General features: G+C 36.6%; 1 protein-coding gene across 1 annotated transcript in view; it reads left to right on the top strand.

Annotated features, from left to right (window-relative positions):
- Nucleotides 1-12,835, top strand: part of OTOGL (otogelin like) — a 130,528-nt gene extending 117,693 nt beyond the window's left edge. Inside the window, exons 53-59 of the mRNA XM_040978140.1 lie at nt 1,342-1,405; nt 2,695-2,873; nt 3,336-3,440; nt 5,567-5,686; nt 6,855-6,900; nt 10,999-11,078; nt 12,039-12,835. Coding sequence (XP_040834074.1) covers nt 1,342-1,405; nt 2,695-2,873; nt 3,336-3,440; nt 5,567-5,686; nt 6,855-6,900; nt 10,999-11,078; nt 12,039-12,239 — 795 coding nt within the window. The 3' untranslated portion in view covers nt 12,240-12,835. The remainder of the gene's footprint in view (nt 1-1,341; nt 1,406-2,694; nt 2,874-3,335; nt 3,441-5,566; nt 5,687-6,854; nt 6,901-10,998; nt 11,079-12,038) is intronic.
- The last annotated feature ends 9,668 nt before the right edge of the window (nt 12,836-22,503 follow it).

Here is a 22,503-nt window from a genome sequence, read left to right as displayed (position 1 = left end):
GTTAGAGTTGTCTACTGACTAAAAGCCTGAATATCAAATGAAACTATAACTTGTACTATAAAAACATATTGACACCACAGTAAAAGTGTACGTTAGCATGAATTTATCTGAAGGATTTGTTGAGTAAATAATAAAATTAATTTTATTACTGCTACCAAAAGAAAACACACTCAGGACAGTTTCTTAAAGTTTGAGTCTTACAGCTGAGCAGTGTGTATGTGTCCAGCTCGTGTGCAGGTGTCTGGTTGGTCATTATTGCTGCCATCTTTCTCTTGACTGGTCAGATAAGATGCTTGTTCTTCTAAAAATATCATGATGGCATAGTGTGCTCCAACCCATTTCGTGTATATGGTGGGCTGATTTTTTGTTTGTTCACCTGGGGAATGAAGTTCCACTGCAGTGACTCGACTTAAAGCCTAGAATCAGCACATCAACTACAGATGTGATCATTGAATCTTGTAATCTAGTTTTGTAAGGTGAGAGTGACCTTTGTATTGATTCCTTGACTTTGAGTGTAAAGCTTTAGTACGTGTTTGGCTTGTAATGGTAAAAGTGAAGATGGAGCAACCACAAGTTAAGGGAAGGTGACTGGGGTCTGATGAAGTCTGCATTAAAGGCAATAGGGCTGTTTCTCTTACCCAACACTTTCACTGTGAGGCCTTATTTAAGCTCTTTTAATATTACTCATTTATTTCTTCTCAGCAATCTAAGGGAAAGGTGAGGTCATTAACCTCATGTTGCACGTGAGGCAAAGATTGTTTAAGAAATGTGCTTTAGATTACACAACTCATAAAAAGCAGCACCAGAACTGACACAAAGGCAACCCTATTCTAGAGGTTTTGACACTGACTGTTAAGCTAAATTCTGTTCTTGCACTGCTGGGGGCACTCTTGCTTGGGTGCAGACATCCGAGCCCAGGACCACTCTGTAGAGTGGATCCAGAACATATTCATCAAGCAAAGATTTCAGGGTCAACAAGAGTTTTCTTATCTCCAAGTACTCTTCAGAAGCTCAGGGTCCAGGCAAGATAATTTCAAAGTTAGGATGGCCAGAATAACCATCTTCTGCACCTCCTCTGCTTTGATTGTTAAAGAAATTGAAATTTAGAGAAACTGAATTTAGAGTAATACATAGTCAACATTATTCATTGTGTATGTTAATGGCAGACTATTAATTATGTGACAATGGGTTACTAATTACCTATTCACTAATAAATACTTAGTTAGCATGCGTTGTGTCTATGTATGTGGCAAGGCACTTAGGAGGTGCTAAATGTGTACTTTTGCAATTATCATAATAAACTGTGTTTTAAGTTGTATCATAATAATGTCTTTCTAATAGGGAGAATTCAGTACAGAGGACCCCAACTTTCAGAGTGACTGTGAATGTGTACAGTATGTCTGTGGTAATTATGACTTTTTCTTGTAATTTTAGACAATAAATAATAGTGGAGGTATATAGAGTCATACATGTTGTTCACTATTCATATGTTTAAATTGCTTTTTGAACTATGTATTGTATATATAAAGCCATTTTACAATGTTTGAGTAGACAAAAACACTATTATGTTTAGTTTGTTCTTTTGTGATATTTTCAGGTATTCTAAAATTTTTGCTAATTGGTAAAAAATGAATTTTTTCCATGAATTTTTACATATTTTTCTTAAAGCTCTTACTAAGACTGTTTTTAACTTTAAAAAGGGGACTATTTCTATAATAATGAACATAGTTTTCCTCATTGTTTTGTTATGGTTCATTTTAATTTATTTTACTGTAAAAATTAACCATCTTCATATTTTTAAGAAAAATTTATTTTATTTTTATTGGAAAGTCAGATATACAGAGAGGAAGAAAGATAGGAGGGAAGACAGAGAGGAGGATCTGTCCAATGAGTCACTCCCCAAGTGGCCACAATGGCTGGAGCTGCACTGATCTGAAGCCAGAAGCCCTGAGCATCTTCCAAGCTCTCATGTGGGTGCAGGGTCCCCAGGCTTTGAGCAGTCCTCGACTGCTTTCCCAGGCCACAGCAGGGAACTGGATGGGAAGTGGGGCTTCTGGGATTAGAACCTGTGTCCATATGGGATTCTAGCTTGTGAAGACGAGGATTTTAGCCACAAGGTTACTGTGCCAGGCTCCTCCATCTTCATCTTAAGTAATAGTAAGCTGTTGTTCATTGGGTTGAAATTTTAGCATTTTATAAGAAAGAAGGTGGTTTGAAAATATGTAGCTTTAAAGCCAGCTACTACGCTCATGAATAATGATTCACATGAAAGCTTATTTTGCAGAACTAGAAATTGGCATATTTTTAAAAAATAATAAAAACTGTGAAATGCTACATGATGCCTACATCAGCTTTCATGAAGAGGCTTACTGCTATTGAATTCAGTTTCACTTACATCCACCTCTAACAGTAGTCTTGTTTTTGATCTTGGAGAGTGAGAAGCAAGTATCTTGCCCTTGCTTGAGATCTCATTATCTGGAACCTGCTTTCAAATGTAACTTCTGGTGGAAGTGCAGATTGGCTTTGTATTGTATGTTATGTATTACATTCTTCATTAAGTAAACTCTTTGCTTTTTAATGGTATGTTAGGTACTGATCTTTATATTGACTTTGAAAGATGTCTGTGTCACAGTGAGCCATAATCCACTGAGCCAAAACTCAGTATAATAATTTTCTATTGACTTTCTATTTTAGAAAAGGATGATGTGTGTGTGTTTCAAGAAGTATTTGTCTTGAATCCTGGACAATCTATGATAAAGTATTTGGAAGGAAACTTCTGTTACACAGTAGATTGCCTAGAAGAAAAAGATAACCAGACAGGTTTTCATATTTTGAATTTTACAATGGTGAATTGCTCAAAAGAATGTGATGTGGTAAGTATACTTTATAAATAATTTGGGTGAGAATTAATGTAACCAAAAGTGATAGCTCCAGAAATTGAAGCCATGAATACCCCAATGAGTTAAAAGCCTATTTTCAGATAGTTCTTGGGCAGTCTGTTGCTTTATAATCTCTGCTATGCATACTTTCACATCTTTGTGCGTGACCTTGAGCTTTAAGCCATTATCGGCAGCATTGCCAACTTGCTCACCCTGCACTGTTAACATTAGCTTCATGAATCTTGGCTCTGAGATATAAAGGTTAATGTCTACCTCATTTCCAATATAGCTTTATAAAGTCAATTATTGTTTGAAGTTGCTCAAGTGCATCCTTAGAAATGCTTACAGCCATTCAGACAGAGTGTATGCCTGTGGGGGGCAGCACCTCCAGAGTGAATGGGTCCAGTGCATTGGTATTGTTCTATGCCTAATTCCATGTACTTTCTCTAAATGCAGCACCAGCTGTATACCCCAGCCACAAGTGATTATGATTGCTGTGGTAGCTGCAAAAATGTATCCTGCAAATTTCAGATGGAAAATGGAACATCAGTTGTATATGAGGTATTAGTTATGTTTTCTTCAAATTGTGTTCCTGGGAAATTGGCTCTGTGTGATGCTTTCTGAAAGATATTCTTGAGTCAGTTAAGTGTGGAAAATTTATCACACACACACACACACACACACACACACACACACACACACACACATCCTTCCTAAATAAAATAGACACTTACACACAGTACATTTTCAATGCATGAAAGTTATATTTATTACACTTTAAAATACCTTATAATTTATATTATAAAGAAGTATGGTTAGCTTGTTTTTAAATTTCTGTTTTTAAGTTCTTTTTTTGTGGTTATCATATCTTCACCTTTCCCTGAAATCTTCATTTATAATGAATAGTTTTGGGAAATGCTGATTTCTTGTCATTGCATGAAAAAAGAACAGCTATTTTTCTTTTACATATTAGATTTTGCCATATTATGTTTTCTGAATTTTAGTATTTTACATTCTTTTTCACGTAGATGTACAGAGCTTTTTGAAGTGAGGGTCATAGACTACTCAAAATTATTCATAAATTCTGATAACATCTAGGAAAAAATGATCTTGTACATGAAATTGAAATCTTTCACTTGTACAAAGACTCTTCAAACCACAATTTGACCAGTATATTAACATGTGGATTATATGATAAAAATATGTATCAACTATCAACACAGTCCAAAAATGAGATAATGATTATTTCAACTGCTTTTATTTTTTAAATGGGAATTTTGAAATCAGGAAAAAAAAAAACTAACCACTTCATGTATCTAAACATTAAAAAAATAAAAGGAATAGATTTTAAAATACCAACAAGATGCATAAAATTAGAACTGTAAGTCACTAAGACTACCATCCAAATATTTTTAAAAGCTGTTTTGGTAATAAGGGAGTGGAAGAAGAACAAACAATTCTCAAGAAAGGAAATAAGAGGACTTGCCATCAGGTGAATATTAGGAAATATAAAGTAGGACTTTTGACATATGACCAGATTACATGACGAATGTTCTTAGTGGAAGCAGACATCTTGTTTCCTCTCTTCTCTCTGTTGCTTTCTTTCATATTGGTATCTCAGTTCTAGCATGAAAACTTACATGTTGGAACACCTAATAATCTATAATATATAAAATATATTTACATATTTACATATTCTTATATAAATCCATAATTTTTACAAATATATATAATTTTTACAAATAAAGTTATATATTTATATATTATACATATGCATTTTATATTATACGTCAAGTTATTTTAGATACAGTTTAATTATTTCAGATAAATTTAGGGATGTTTTCAAGTGGAGCATTTTACATTACATTTCATGATTTTACTTTGTTTTCTTTTTAAAGATTTATTTATTTTTATAGGAAAGGCAGATTTACTGAGAGATGAAGAGACACATAAAAAATGATCTTCCATTCTGGTTTACTCCGCAAATAGCCTCAATGGCTGCAGCTGAGCCAGTCCATAGCCAGGAGCCAAGAACTTCTTTTGGGTCTCTTACACAGGTAATGGATCCCAAAGCTGGGGGCTACCCTCCACTGCTTTCTCAGGCCATAATCAGGGAACTGGGTTATAAGTGGGACATCCAGGACATAAACCGGAGCCCACATGGGATACAAGCACTAGCAGGTGGAGGATTAGACAGTTGAGTCACTGTACCAGCTGCTGACTTTTAATTTCTTAAGTAGGACAGGAAATAGTCCACGTACGAAATATAGTTGGGTCTGGCATGGTAGCCCAGTGGCTGAATTTTCGGCTTGCAACCACCAGGGTTCCATATGGGTCCTGGTGTGTGTCCCAGCTATTCCATCCCATCCAGCTCCCTGCAAGTGGCCTGGGTAAAGCAGTAGAAGATGGCAAAAAGCCTTGAGACCCTGCACCTGTGTGGGAGATCCAGAAGAAGCTCCTGGCTCCTGACTTCAGATTGGCTTAGTTCTAGCCATTGTGGCCCCCTGGCATGTGAACCAACAGACAGAAGATCTTTCCCTCTCTGCCTCTCCTTCTCTCTGTAAATCTACCTTTTCAGTAAAAATAAATAAATAAAAATACATACATATGTACATACATACATGTTTAAGAAAAAGAAATATAGCAAATTGTGATATGCAAATTAGTAACCTTTGTCTTTGCTTTAGGAAGGGAGTACCTGGCATTACAATTGCACCACATACGAATGTGTTAAGACTGATGAGGGGACATTGATTTTGAACTACAGCATGGTCTGTCCCCCCTTCAACGAGACTGAATGCAAAATGGTTTGTATTTGGTTGTAGCTAAGAAAAATCTACCTTAGACATAATTTAGAAAATGCACATAAATATGTTTTCCAAGTTCAAAGTTACCAGGTGGCTTGTTTACTACAGTGAATGTTTTCTTTGCACATATGATTAAACACTGTCATACTTCCTTGGCTTATACTCCAGATTGGGCTCTCACATCCAAGGATTGCTGGAGAATCATTGGGCCAACAGGTCTACCTTCCCCAGAAATCAATCAGATTTTAGACAGTTTTCTTTCTTAAATCAACAGTCAGGTTTATGATGGCATCTGCCTTTTGAGGCATGAAAGCCCAGGTAACATTTTCTATAACTTCTCTGCAAGAATTTATTAAGGAACTCAACAGAAGTCTGCAGCATTGCCAGCCAGCTGGTTCTGGCCAACCAATTTAACCAATTTCCTAATATCAGAACAGAATCTATTGAGAGAATAGATATTTTTAAGGTGATGTAATTCATATTTAAAAAAATCTTTATGGTTTTAATTATTTAGGATGTAATAATCTTTACTACAAGCCTGTTCAGTTATGAAGAGAAATAGCATATTTCATTGATTTTTTTTCAAGATGTATCCTTCCAATGGTGATGGCTGATAGCCAGCCACAATACTTGTACATATAGTTATGTATCAGCTATGGAAAGAAGCGTGGCCTCAACTTATTTCATAGATTCATTATTATAGAGTAAATCATTCCTTTACTTGAATTACAATTAGCAAGTCATTAGATTAGAGTCATCATTTATTTAGAGAATTTTTTGATTAATAAAATATTGAAGAAAAAGACATGGCATTTCAACACTAAATTATATTGAGACTCTCAAACTTTAGTGTAGGTTATTTTAAAGCATTAAAAAATATATAATGATCTCTGTTTAAAATAAAAATACTTTGTTCAGGTGAAAAATATTCCAAGGCATTTTGAAGATGTTCTTTTAAGTAATGTTTTTGTTCTTTTTTCATAATTTTAAGCAAAATATTTTAGTTTCAAAACAAATTTATATTAGAAATAAATTCCAGTCATCTCCTTACAGAGGCTTTGGAATATTTGATAAAAAAGTAAGAGGAAAGTTAGCTTTCAATTTCTAAGTCCAAGCAGAAATAGATCAATGTTGCATTTTTTAAACCATCCCTTTTCTCTCTCTCTAGAATGAAGGAATTATAACACTTTATAATGAAGGCTGTTGCAAAATCTGTAAGTGAAAACACGTCCCATGTACTATTAGACTAGACTTCCCTGCTGATGGTGATTCTAAAATTCAATAACTGTGATGCAGGAGAAAAAACATTTTATAGATACATTTTGAAGCATATGTTGTGTCATGTTTGATAACTTATTTTAGTTTCATCATCTGGAGTGTGAGTAAAGTACTTTCAGTTTAGTCCAATTTTTAATTTAAGTGTTGAAAATTTCCTTACTATGGCATGTCTGATAACATGTTGAATTGGATTTTAATGAGTTTTAAGTTTTAAAATGTCCTATGATCAAAGTTACTTAGAAATGTTAAGGTACACAAAGTTAATTAGTTCGAAAGCTACATTATGTAAAGGAAATGTAAAATACAGTACTTTTCCTTCTATTTGAACAAGTCTATGACTCCACACAATACATTTAGAAAATACCTCTTAGTGAATTACATATAAAAATAACATATGAAGGTTGCAATAGTTATTTTCATAATTAATGTTGTGTGATAACATACTTTCTATTAGCATAAATGACAAAGTCAATTTCATTTTGATTAAGAGTGATTTTAAGGACTGAAACAGAATACAGAGATACTCATACAACCATTTTTAAAGTATTTAGATCTTATATTAGTAAAAAATAGGAATTCTAGGGAAACTGTTATCAACAGTTTTTAATTTAAAATGTATTAGTGAAGCTCTAAGACAAAAATAAAAAACAGTTTAGATGTCAAGATGTAAAGTTTAATTCTTAGATACAAACTATATTTCTCAAATGAGATTTCAAAACTTCCTGGGCACTAGGGTCAGTCCAGTAAGTCTGTAAGAGTAGTCTTCTTTATGCAGAGCCCTAAGCCATATTGAACATAACATTACCATGTATTATGTATTGATACAACATGTTAACATACAATTGAATTTAATAAAAACTACTACATCAGAAAGTATTCTTAATTTTCCATGTATTATTTATTCCTCAAACAAGTTCGGTGAAGTAAGTTCTGAAAAAAATCCCAATTTTAACTATAAAGAAGTTAAGTAACCTGTCCAACTTCTATCACTTGTAAAGGGTGTTGTTGGAACCCAGCACCAAAATTTCAAAGCTTGCCTCTTACCGACTCACAATATTTGGGGGAAAAACATGAATAAATATTAGCAGAGAGCAGAGATGCACTCTGCTGATCAAAAGGCTGAGTTCCCATTCACCTAGTGTGTGAAACACCACGTGCAACGTTGACGTATTACAACAAGCTAAAAAAGCCCAACTTAAGGTGGTCCAACGGCTACATTGTCATTATTTTAGGGCTATTGTAATAACAGACTACCAAGTGAGTCCTTGAAACAACAGAAATTCACTGTGCTGCAGTTCACAGGCTAGAAATCTAAAAACAAGCTTTAGGGGAGAATTAGTTCTTTCTGAGGGCAGTCTTTAGCTTGTAGATGGCCCTCTTAAGGTTTACATGTTCTCTCTCCATGTATGTCTCTGTCTGTATGCTTCCCCAGTTTATGAGGACATCTGTCACATTGCATTATGGCCTTACCAGACATCTCATTGTTACTTGGTTTCCTCTGTACCAATGTTTTTGGCCAAATAATATTACATTCTAGGGTCTATAGGAAATTTGAAAGTCACCATTCAGCCCATAAAAATTTCATTGCTGACACTTTATGGATTATATAACACTTCATATACATTATTGATTTCTGGGACTCTTAGACCACAATAACTTAAAAAACTTAGGTCCATTGGAGATCAGTAAATTATCATTCAGTATCATGTGAATAAAGTGTATACCAAGTATTCATTGCATGAGAAACTCAAGAAACAGAATTTACCCTGGAATTTGAGAAAGTTTAGATTTTACAATCTCACTTTCCTTTTCTTCTGCTTCCTCAGAATCTAGGCTATCTCTTATATGTTAGCTGCAGACACAGAGACTTATAGCAACGTGAGGTCCCTGACTCTCATTACTCCACGTTGATTATCAGAGGTGTAAGTGTTTAGGTTGTCTCAGGGTAGATGGAGAAACCTATGTGTTTAATCATGTACCACTTACTGCCTGCCACACAATGATGTTCCCTATTATGAATACTGTAGATAGGACCACAGATAACCCTCAGTTCTGGGAGGTAAATGTGGTTTTCCCCACAGATGAGAAAATGAAGATTCAAGAAAGTTGATTTCACTAGTCAGGAATGAATGTCAGACCATAAATCTGGACCTTGGGACTCTTAGCTCTACCATGCTCTTTCACCTGTAAGAATTACAGCAAGCCACTTTGGTTTTACTTAGCTCATGTGTAAGGACTTGGGAGCAGCTCCTGCTAATTCTATCAATAGGACTCTTGTCTGTAGGCAAGAGTAATTACCCTTTTGAGTAATCAGACTGTTACAGAGATTGTGAGCACTGTGTTGTGCTAAACCAAATGTGTTATAGCAAAGTCTCAGCAATGGAAAGGAAATGCCTTTGGGTACAAATTCAACTAACAATGAATTATTACTGTCCTAATTTTGTTCATTGTGTCCATGAAGTTATCACACAGGTTTTCACTGGGTGAATACATGTGGCAGACACCCCTTAAGGCACTGGGATTATAAGAGTGAATAAAGTAATATCTGCATGGGCCAGTTCTTATTATCCAGAGGAGGAAGAAACAACAAACAACACCTGCATGCTAACATGACAGAAAGTGATCAGCGCTGTGGAGAAGAGCAGTCCTGAATCAAATGGATGGGGAAGAATGGAGAGCTGGCTTTTAATTTACCTGGATACTTAGTGAACATGTCCACGATGAGGTGTCACTTTAGAAGAGAATGTGAAGGGTGTCAAAAATCAGACAGAGCAACGTGCAGCAATAGCAGTAGGGAAGGGAAGAAGGTGCATGAGGTACAGGCGATGGCAAAGCCTTCTTTCCTTCTTAAACTTACGTGGGAGAAGACAAGCTAATTGGTTGCAGCACCAGAAAAAGGCACAAAATAGCCGAAACCTCACCGATTTGAGCTAGGCTACACTTGAGTGGAAAATAAAGAGAATGAACCAAAGTGGGAAGAGAGGAGATAAAATATAAATTAAGACGGACAGAGTAATGAACTGGACCAAGGGCTGCTAATATGCCCTGGGAGAAGAACTTGGGTGACATTTGAGTTCAGCAATTTGGAGATTATAGGCAAACTGGACAGTTTAATTTTAAGCATACTAAGCCTACCTTCAGCCAGAATAGCTTAATTTTAGCTATCTTATACGTTAAAATTTTGGATAAACATTCATATTAACCAAGGATTTTGTGGCTGAACACACTTAAAAAGTTGGTGATATAATATACCTATTTGCAAGCATGAAAACATGAGCAGGATGATTTCATGATTTTCCTAGAATGACACAGTAAGTTTTAGTAGCCAAACGAGATTAGACACTCAGCCTTTGGCACCGTGCTGCAGGAGTTATGACCACTACCGCAGAACAGAAAATGTGCTCAGCATATTCTGGAGTGCAGTTATTAAGTGAAGGTCTGCCACACACAAACACATAATATATCATTGCTGAACACAAAGTGTTTTTATTTGTAATTTTTCTAAAAGATCAATTCAGAGGTACAAACCCAAGTGTGCGTCATCCATACATTTGAACATGATTGGTGAGAAATTCAATTATATCTTTGGACTAATCTACATCAATATCCATTAAGATAATATAGTTTTTACATCTCTAGTTTCATTTAGTATTGATGTATACACATACTTACATGCTTACTATATATATGTTTATTTATACCTATTGAACTTCACTCCAAAAATTATTTTAAACATACATGGAAACCATACTTAGAATGATACAGCATTACAGGTGTGAAATTTTTATGTGATTATGATACATATTGAAAGATAATAAGATCAAGGGCAAGTATAAATATAATGCTAGAAATTATTATTTACAAAATAAAAGTACATTATACATAATATAGGTAAGAGTGAAATTTGAAAAACCATTTGATACTAAAATGTGCTTTAATATGTCAATTTAAAAATGTAATTGTATTCATATGTTTGAGTTAATTAACTATTTAAATTAGGTCTTTTGGTGAATCAATAATCTGTGTTTTGTTAGGCAAACGTGAAGAAAGAATGTGCCAGAAAGTGATCATTAAATCTGTAATAAGGATACAGGATTGTGTGAGCCGAAGCTCCGTAAGTAGAAACATTATATTGTCACATGCATCTTTCCAGAAGTATTTGTGTTTCAATACTGACATTTTTATAAGCCAACAAAATGTCAACATTTACAGTATTTAACTTTGAAGTTCTTTCTACATTCCAATAAAGTATTTTATTTGTCAGTCTTAAAATGTTCTAAGCATGAACAACTAACAGTCCTGAATGATAATCGTAATCTCTGGGGGAGGGGGAAATTGGATCTAGATATATTTGAATACATAGTTTTAACTATACAATTTTGTTGAGCAAAAAGTAGCTCTAATGATAAGTTCTCCCTTTTAATATGAAGTGTTCAAGTCCATCGTCTACTTGAGCCATGGCATAACACAAGTGACCATGACCTCTGTAAATAGTGATTAATTTATTCCATCTACCTGTGAAATGACAGAGGTGACAACTTCTTTAGATATCAACTTATTCCATCTCTCTATGTCTGCACATTTTAGCTTCAAGTTTATAGCAGCATTACTATGGCTCGCATTGCCATGAAGTATCTGACTCAGTTTTGGAAGTAAGTTTGAGGGTTAGTGTGATGAGGAAGAAGACTTCTTAGTGATAACAAACCATAAATAGTGTTTTTAAAAATTAAAGCAGGGCCTCACATGATGGCTCAATGACTAAAATCCTTGTCTTGTACTTGCTGGGATCCCACATGGAGCCAATCATGTCCTGCTTGCTCCACTTTCCATTCAGCTCCCTGCTTGTGGCCTGAGAAAACAGCATAGGATGATCCAAAGACCTGTGTGGGAGACTTGGAAGAAGCTCCTGGTTTCAGATGGGCTCAGCTCTGGCCTTGCAGCCAGTAGGGAAATAAACCAACAGAAGATTTTTCTCTCTGTATCTTCTCTCTGTATATCCGCCCTTCCAATAAAAAATATCTTAAGTAATAAATACAAGTTAAAGCATTTATTTTTTCATTGTCTCCCCTTACAGATAAGTGTTGCATCTTGTGATGGAAAATGTCCATCAGCTACCATATATAACATCAATATGGAAAGTCACCTAAGATTCTGCAAGTGTTGTCGGGAGCACGGAGTGCGAAACTTGACCGTGCCTCTATATTGCTCAGGAAATGGCACTGAAATTATGTACACTCTCCAAGAACCCACAGACTGCACATGCCAATGGAATTAAACTCATTGTTTCCAAGAAAATTGACAGCAGAGTAATGTCAAATGCAATGAGTTTATCACTTTTTAGGGACTTAGCAGATTGATACTGCTAAACAACAATGTATTTAGGGGGATTTTAGGTTATGGCTATTTAATAGTTGGTACAAAATACATACAACTTCAGTGACAGAATTTGTGTTATTGTTTTACTGTACTGTAGAAAAGCAAATGGGCTGAAATTTTTCAGCAGAAATGCTTTTATTCATTTAATTACAACATGATGCAGATGTGGAATATTTTCACTTAGATTAATTTGTAGAATTCTTTTAGTTTCATCCAATAGTTATTTCATTTGCAGTGTCTGCTGTAGCTTTCCAAGTTAGGATATGCTTAATGTTCTATTACTTAATACGGTGAGTATGATAAGTTAAAAGGAGAAAAAAGCCACAAAGGATGCTTAGAGTCAGATTGTAGAACTAAGAGATTTGAGATTATTTAAAATCTGAATGGATAGTAGTGATGTTTTTGCAAATTCTCCTCATTTTACAGATTTAATAGATAACCAGGAAAGTCATGCCTTGTACATATTAATTAACAAACAATACGGTCAATTGTGTTAGATTAATTTCTAGTTTTAAAAAATCTTTGTTTTATGCTCTTTTTATGTGCAGTAAAGTATATCTGAGAATCTTTAATTGTAAAGAGTTTGCTTTTGATAGACTTAAAATTTTTAATTCTATTGTGCTTTTTAAAAGCTACACACACACTAATAGTTTTTCAATAAAAAGGACAGGAGAAACATAGCATTGGCTACTAAATAAAGGAGGGAGATCTTGAGCTTTTATTTTTTATACTGTCATAACTCTCATTGAAAATGATTTTGCTATTTGACATTTAGTTGGATACCTGAGTTTAACATGTATTTATTTACTGAGTATTAATGCTGTTAGTGATGCTGCTTTGCCAATGAAGAATGAAATAAAGTTATCTGAATGTAATAATTTTACAACGGAATACTGTACTTTTTAAATGCTGTGGATTATCGACATTCACAAGGAATATGCTCTGTGATCCCTGAAAATTCCCCACACTCTTGGCTACCTTTAGTACATGATTTTTTAAGTTTCCTTTTCAGCCAAAAAGAGACAATGCTTTCCATTATGTGACTGTAAGTCTCAAATGGAGTCAAACATCGATGGCAGAAGAGCAAATCTGGACTGAAAGCAGGTGCTGGAGGCGGACAGACAAGGATCATGCTTGAGTAAGGTCACTTATCCCCACATCCTGCTTCCAGTTAAAATCTGTGCTTTCTTGAAATACTGCAGCTTACTGAGCATTTTGGGCTTGCAGAGCTACTTAGATTTAGGTAACGGAATTAATGTTAAAATAACATAAATGCAAAATCCCAGTGTCTACTGTATATAAAAATTGATATACATTGTACTTAATGCATTTCCTTTACCTGCCAAAATTTCAATATTCTATATATCCTGCTAATATGTAGATTGAATTAGATGCTTTGCAGTATAGAGGCCAGTGTTGTGGCATAACGGTTTAAGCTGCCATCAAGTCCTGGTCATTCCACGTACACTCAAGCTCCCTGATCATGTGCCTCGGAAAGCAGTGGATATGGTTCAAGTCTTTGGGCTCCTGGACCCAACTAGCAGACCTTGATGAAGTTCACGGCTCCTGATTCATGGCTTCAGCCTGGCTCAGTGTCAGCTGTTACCATTTAGGGAGCAAATGAGCCAATGGTGGGCATCCTCCCTCTCTCTCCCTCTCTCTTTTTGTCCCTTTTACCCCCTTTGCTTGCTCTCTCTCTTTGTAACTTTTCTTTTACAAATAAATAAATCTTTGAAACTGCTTTGCATGACAAAACCTTAACATATTTCTTAAGGGAAAAATGTTACACACCTTATATAAAAGTACATATTGTTTATTGCCTATTTTTATTTCCATACTTGGTAAAATAATTATTAAATTAAAATATTAAGTAATGTCGGAATCTGTTTGTGGGAAAGTGTAACCCTTGTCCTAGAATTTCACAAACACTGAATATAATAGTGCTGGGCACTATCTGAAATGCTTGGAAGACTAGCAAAGCAAAACTGACGCAGTCACTCTCTCACGTCAATTACATTCTAATTCCAAAAGCAGGGATTAAGCAGCCAAACCTATGAGAGAGACCAAAGGAGCTACCAGAATACAATGGAATATAATAAAGGAGGAAGGTGACGCTAAAGTCCTCAGAGGGTCCAAATTGGCCTTCAAGGTTGGTGGTCTTAAACAAATTGTGAGAGAAGCTCATTCTTACCTTAGAGTGGGAAAGGTCAATTCTAATTCTGTCTTGATAGCCAGGAAGATAAATGAAGGAATAAATTTAACAGGGAAAAACAATTTGTCCAGTAAAAGAAAAAAAAAGAAGGAAAAACCAAAGATATACTAGGACAGAGTATCACTAACAAAAGCTAATTTACCAGTGTCTAAAGAGTTGCTGAAGTACTCACAAAAGGAACAAATTGAGAGCCAATAGGAAACTGAGCCAGGTACTGATAGCTAAAAGAAAACAGACACACTATTCGACCTTTTTGCAGCAAGGATAACTAAGTCCAATTTGAATAAAGACATTTCACAATTCCTCACTTATGAAACTGATAAATTAAAAAATCATAAGTTTAATGAAAGTTTCATTTTTTAAGGCTTTGGGAAGCCAAGCACTTGCGTGATGCATTGGCAATAGTACAGAATCACAGATATCCCAAGGAAGACCTTAAAGGTGCCTTCTGGTCTGTCCGAACCATTTAGGAAGTACATCCTGAAAGATCACTGCACAAATGCAAACTGGCATCTATGCAATGCTGTCTACTGCAGCAGAACCACAACAGGAACGACTCTAACCAACAGCAGTTGAATAAAGTGTCTTAATCCAGCCAGCACTATGTAAAGAAAAAGGAGAATTATTTTATCAGTTTTAGGTAATTTACCGAATATATTTTTAAATGAAATGAAATACATAAATATAGAATGGTATATATACTTTGTTTAAAAAAAAGAAGGCTTATAAAACAAAAGATAAAAAATAAAATATTTACTTGAATTTGCGAAGGAAAAGTAAACAATTATCCAATAACATGGCACAAAAAGATCACAAACTTGAATCAAATAGATGGATATTAGGAACGGAATAACATTCAGTGTATACTTTAATACATCTAAGGATTTAAAGATTTATTTTTTTATTATTTTTTCATTGGAAAGGCGGATATACAGAGAGGAGAGACAGAGAGGAAGATCTTCCATCCGATGATTCACTCCCCAAGTGAGCGCAACGGGCCGATACTATGCCATTCCGAAGCCAGGAGCCTCTTCCGGGTCTCCCACGCGGGTGCAGGGTCCCAAAGCTTTGGGCCGTCCTCGACTGCTTTCCCAGGCCACAGGCAGGGAGCTGGAAGGGAAGCGGGGCTGCCGGGATTAGAACCGGCGCCCATATGGGATCCCGGGCGTGCTAGGCGAGGACCTTTAACCACTTGCGCCACCGCGCCGGGCCCAATACATCTAAGGATTTAAATAAAGTAGAAAATAATATACTAATAGAAATCATACAAACGAGCAGTAGAAGTTGACATGAGAAGGTCCAATTTGATCATCTGAGAAAATAAGAGAAGTCCTCTGAATTATGTAGTTCATAGACAGCAATCTGAGTTATGAGTATGAGTAAACCAATAAAGCATTTCCAAGCAAAGAGAACAGAAAATACTAAGATCGTTTGATAGGAAACAAGCATAGAGCAAGAAACTAACAGGCTATGTTAGGGATTTATTATTATTATTATTATTATTATTATTATTATTGTTTGCATTTTGAGTAATGCGGGGCACATACAAGACAGATTTATTGAGATGCACTGAGAGGTCAAATAAACAATGAAATGACTGAGATACCATTGCTGCAGAGTATGGGCATGGATGCAGGGGATCTTGCATAGTATAACATAATTGCTGAGTGAGTACTGTATCATGCTCAAAGGTCTCATCCACCCAACATGATGTTTGCATTTTGGCCCATACCAGTGGATGCAGATAAATCCAAATTTTAATCTTTGTTTCTCAAGTTTGATGGAGGGAGATTCTACAAAGTGTGAACAGCCAAGGAGTCAGTATCTTAGGTGTCATGCTAGAATGTTAGCTATCTTAGGGGTATCAGGATTGTGCTTGCACCAGTGAGGGTCGCTGCTCATCTGTCTGAGCTCACAGAGCGCTGTCATCCTCTGCTCTCATATCAGTTGCTTATTTAGTTGACATTTTGGGGAGAGTGGATGATGGATCTCTCCCTCTGGAGGTAAAACCTATGCAAGCAGGGAGGAGTTTGCTCCAGCCTTACTTTCCTGTCCCTGCATCTGAGATTCTTTCTCAGTAAATGTTTACTAAACTCTATTTGTTAATTAAGTGTAAATATACAGGTAATTTCTTTTAGAAGTAAATTCCAATCACCACCTTACCTTGGCAGGAAAGATAATCCTAATGGACTGTGGATCTGAATCACTTCATATGTGCCCACACCCTCGATGTGAAAACCCCCCTTTTTTTTATTTAGTCCCAATTCTCAACATGATGTTTGCATTTTGGCCCATACCAGTGGATGCAGATAAATCCAAATTTTAATCTTTGTTTCTCAAGTTTGATGGATTACTCTACCCAATATAACTGATACCTAAACATCTTTGTGTAAAAAAAAAATCTGTTGCAAAAGTTATTGTTTAATACTATAGAAAACATGCTAGAAAAGTGATACCATACATTTTTGGAGAAAGTTATATTGCAGTAAATGCTAAACCTAGAATAAAACTAAAAAAATGGCATTACATTTAAGAAATGAAATACCGATGAAAAAGTCCTGCTAATCCACCTTTTATCTTCTTAGAAATCATTCCAGCAAAATGAATCCTTTAACAACAAATATTTCCTGTTGTAGTGACAGGACTTTGACTAGCTTTCATTACTTATCAACTTGTAAAAGATATTTTTCTGAGAAAATTTAGAGAAAAATATTTTCTTTGGAAGAAGGTATTTATAATGATTTGTGAGTAGAAGAAATACAATAGGACATAGAAAGATTAAAAAAAAAACCTTTTTTTTTCTAGGCTTAAGGAAGGATGTTGTAATGCTGATCTTTGATTTTTATGTACAGTTCCATTTTAACCTTAGAAATACTACATTCCCGTAGCCTGAAATGTACTTCAAATTGGCTTTTCCAAAACGCAAAGTGTCAAGAAAGAAAGGTCCTTGTGCATTTTACAAAGGATCCTGAAATTAAGATGATCAAAATTTAAAGATAAACTCTGATGAGTTTCAAGAATCTTGTGAATTGCATATTTTTTCCCAGATATGAATTTGTTAAAACTTTGTAAATATTTGTATTCATTTAAATTTCATTTGAGAGAGTGTGAGATATTATCTTCATTCCCCACATTCTTGCAAAGTTAAGACTGGGTTAGGCCAAATCCAGGGGCCCAGACTTCACCAGATCTCCCATGCTAGAAGAGACCCAAATTTTGTTTTGTTTTTTCTTGGTTAAGTCTTCACTAAATATATATTTTTTGTACAATAGTTATCATAACATCTTCTTGAATAAATAGTTTAATTTATTCTGCAAGACCCCCACCCAATGAGATTTATTGATAATATGGGAAAAAGCCTGTGAAAAAAAGAGGCTTTCCTTTTAAAAGTGTCTTTGTATCAATGAACCTGTGAGTATAGTTGACTGCATCTCTCTTCTTTTTACTTTTCCACTTTTTTTCATGACATCGTTCCATAGACACAGGCGTTTCCCCTTCAGCTGCTCCCACACACAGTCCCCCCGCCCCTAGTTATTACACTAGGATAGTCCTCCAGCAGTAGTCACCAGTCTGTCATTGTGCTATTTAAATGTCTCATGACATGGTAGGTAAAGACAATGATTGCAAGTCCAACTGCCCATCGAAAGAGGAATGTATACAAGGAATACTACTCAGCCACTAAAAAGGATGAAAGCCTACATTTGCCACAAAATGGTGCAAACTAGAGATAATTTTGCTTTGTGAAATAAGCCAATCCCAAAAGAACAAATATCCTATGTTCTCTCTGATATAAGGCAACCTTCATACAAAATACAAGATCAACAGATATAAAGGTAAACATGAATATACATGTATTTACTAGAGGAACTGGATAACGAAGACTAGCATACCTAGAAGTGAAGATGCATTGCAGTGTGCATCTCTCCTCCTGGATAAAAGGATTCCCAATGAAACTGTTGAATATATATTGAAAATAGGACGTGGGACCCAAGTATTTGAGCCATCACCTGATCCCTGAGTCTGGAAGAAGTTATATTTGTGCTTGTGAAAGTGTTTCTATTATTACAAAAATAGTGAAATCCCAAAGTGTGACCTAAAGAAAGGTGGTAAGTAGAATTTTATAATATATCTACAATAATTATTCAGAAAACATACTATCTTGGGCTCCGTAGTAAAAAGATCAGCAGGATACACATTTGGCCTTCGGAGAGTTCACTGCGTGGCAGGAATAGTAGGACACGTCCAAGCAATCACATAAAAAGTATAATTTGAGTGTTTATCCGAGAAACTAAATGCCACAGAAGGCAGAGGACCAATGGCTCCTTTCCTTTTCTAAATGATAAAAAGATATGCAGGACTCCCAGAAATATTTAAAACAATAATGATAAAGCTCACTCGCATAACTGTGCTTGAAGACATCATCTTTGCCGTCATTTATCTGCTAACTTAGCCCTGGTTGCAAATAGTTCACAAGTTTCTATGCTACAATCTAAAGGAAGTTTGGAAGGAAGACAGGTGCTAAGGTTTATGGCCTATTCACTTCACTGAGGGTGTAAATCTGGATGCCAAGGACATAGGAGAGTTGGTAAATTTAGCCAACGGTGTATTTTGAAACAACACATGTGGGCTTTAGTAAGTAAGCATGTATTGTATTCTGTGTGTATTTCAGAAGGGTCACCCAGGATCTGTAGCAGGCACTGAGGAGCCACAGCAGACTGAATGCAAACAGTAGTTTATCGGAAACAACTGTAGTGAATCAATCCTAACTGTAGCACTGTCAGCTGTTTACACTCAACTAAGTTTGCTGGTTTCCAAACTGCTTATCAAAGAGAGAAAGCGTGCCACACTGAGTATGAAGCAACAGTATCTGAACTGAGAGCCAAACTTTTAAATGTGGTATACACATTTTAAAAAAAAGAGAATTGTTTCAAATTTCCAACAAAACCTGGTGTAGTCGGAAAAGCAAAGTATTCACTCTGATCTGGGAGACGTGGAATCAAAACATGAGGACTTATTGCCTTTAAATGGCGAAGGAAAGGCTCCAAGGATGATGATTCGGCGGTGTTCCTATGGCTCAGGACCAGTGGGAGACAGATCCTCACCCTTACTTTGGGGACGATGACTCTCCACTGCCTGTTGGGAGCATCCATGCGCAGGTGACCTTTGTGGAGCTGGGAGTGCTGCTCTGAAACACCTGTGAGAAGTGAAGCCTCAACTGCACTCCCTGTGGCGCAAATCACACAGGTGAAGGGAATAAACAGCGGAGCCTGAAGAAAGGCACCATGGGTCCAGGCCGCTTTTCAGCTGCAATTGTCAGAAGACACGGATCAAGAGGATGGAAGAACCACGATAAGGTAAGGTTGGGGAAAAACTCTGTAAGGAAATCTGAGACAGCACTGCAACACACACCTCTAACGCCCACCCCACTCCCCACAACCCCCACCCCATCTCTCCTCAAACGTATTACCAGGGGAAGATTGTGGCCCTTAGAAATGAGCTTCAATCCAGGCTACACAGTGGTGGCCTGCAGTTCTTCTTCCTCTAATTTTCTTCCCTAACCTGGAGGTTTGGGGCTCCCCATTTCCAGGGAGACCTTCAGTTCGTTCACCCAATTCAGGAAGGGGTGCCGCTGGCTCCCAGGATGTGGTAGTGTGAAGAGCCAGGGTGGGGAAGGCAGTCCAGGAAGAACAGAAGCCAGTGGCCAAGGGGGCTGCCTTTCTCACACTCTTCCTGCCCAGCCCACTGGGGGCCGCGAGGCACTGGTGGGCTGCAGGGCCATCGCGGCTTCTCGGTGAAGGCTTCTGAGCCTCGCGTCGCTGGCGCCTTGGTGGTCTGGTCTCTGCTATCCCCTCCTTTTGCTCCCCTGTCCTGCCATGAACTGCAGTCCTTTCCTCCATGGCCTCTGTCTTCTTTTCTGTGGGTCTAAAGCTGGCTCCTTGAGGCTACTTCGAACTTGGGGCCACAGGACAGCTGTTTTTTCTCTACTGTGACTCACAGAATTGCACTAGAGTGGGTTGGGAGAGGGGCCTGTTTGTTATGCAGAACCTTCTTGGCCCTTTGGCATTGCTACACTGCACCTAAACCTTTAGAATTCTGGTTAACAATTAGGTGGTTATGGGGAGCGATTAGTATGATAAACTAGCTACAGAATGCTTCGTTTTCAAAGAATTGTGCGGAAAAATAAGGGTTCAACTTTATACTTAGTTGTGGAAAAGTTCCTAGATTTCAGGTTTGGTGTTTCTTTTTAAAGATTTTGCTTTGAGGTGAACACCTGTTGAGTGAGAACTGAGTATCTTCTGGGAAGAACTTGTTTTGGGGAACTTTGCAGTGGACCTTGAGAATTGAGGATTAAAAGAGTATTTGTGATGGTATATTAAATATTTATAAGGAAATATGAGTATTTAATGAATACTACATCTTAGTATTTATATTACAAATATAAATGTACTGTAAATATATTAGGATATTCATTCAATCCCTTTCCATCGTGAATGGAAAGTTATATGTCTTTGGAAGCTCTGGGTACTTAAATATGATACACATGTTCATTAGATAAATATATTTTGAGAATAATGAGTTGAAATGATCATTGAATATTTTTCAACATTTCATCCCCTGTATTTTCAGTTTTTTACAACGATGTGATTTAAAAATGTGGGACATTAGTTTGGAGTGTGCAGGTGTAGTGTATTTCCATCAACTGAGGTTGGACATTTTCTCAGAAACAAGGCAATTTTGTGTAACGGCTTGATAATTTCACTTCTAGCACCTCCTTTATATTTAAAGCAATTTCTAGAAGCAAATCATTTTGTTACTTATTGGAAAGTACTGATGTTTCCACTTCTGTTAGATGGAGAATATTATTCAGCAATCATTTTCTTTTTTAAACATTTCTTTTTATTTTGAAGACAGTTTACAGGGAGAGAGATGGAGAGATTTTCTGCCAGCTGGCTCGCTCCCCAGGTGGCTGCAGTGAACTGAGCCAATCTGAAGCCTGGAGACTAGAGTCTCTTCCGGGTCTCCCATGTGGGTCCAGTGGCCTGAGAAGTTGTGCCATCCCTCCACTGTTTTCTCAGGCCACAAGTAGAGAGCAGGGTGGGAAGCAAAGCAGCTAGCACACCAAATGGAGTCCAAATGGAATGCCAGTGCCCCAGGTGGAGAATTAGCGTGCTGATTCATCACGCTGGACCCATTTCCTTAACTTTCAGTTGGATAAGTAATTAGACATTCTTTAAGTCATGTCTTTTCAATTCAGACTGTGTTGTTTTGAAGCTTAAAATATACATGTTTAATTGAGCTAAATGTTTGACTAGATAATCATATCTTCTGCTATGGTTATAATATATCGTTAAGGTAACACATTGTTGAGTGTTTGAAAATAATTTTCTAATGAGCCAGATGTGATTTTTTTCTTTGAGTAACATTTTTGGAAATTGAGGGAATTGATAGGAATGCCACAACAGCAAATTTATTAACTAAGAAAAATGTTGTTTGCTAAATATCAGCTTGTAAATTACATTTGTTTTCAGTTGTTTACCATTGGTATGACTGTAATGATGATAAACTGAAGGGAGATCAAAAATTGGTAAAATACTAGCTATTTTAAGATTGTTATGGTAGGAATTCTGATAATCTCCTTTGGTATGCATGGGGGAGTGGTTTTAGTGTTCTCAGATACCAACATCTGCAGACACTCAAATCTGTCCTATGAAATGACATAGTATTTGAATATAACCAACACACATGGGTAGGTTTGTGGTGTAGCGTAAAGCCCCACTTGGGATATCTGCATCCCAAACTGGAGTACCTGGGATTTGATTTAGTTTCAGTTTCCTGATAATGTGTATCTGGGAGGTGACAGATGAGAACTCAAGTCCTTGGGTCCCTGCTTCTCATGGGAGGGAGCTGCACGGAGTCTGTGGCTCCCTGCTTCCACCTGGCGCAGTCCTGG

Source organism: Ochotona curzoniae, unplaced genomic scaffold (assembly GCF_017591425.1).
Source record: "Ochotona curzoniae isolate NIBS_2020 unplaced genomic scaffold, NIBS_Ocur_1.0 contig_1014, whole genome shotgun sequence".
NCBI classification, from domain to species: Eukaryota; Metazoa; Chordata; class Mammalia; order Lagomorpha; family Ochotonidae; genus Ochotona; species Ochotona curzoniae.
This window is presented reverse-complemented; position numbering and strand designations above follow the sequence as displayed.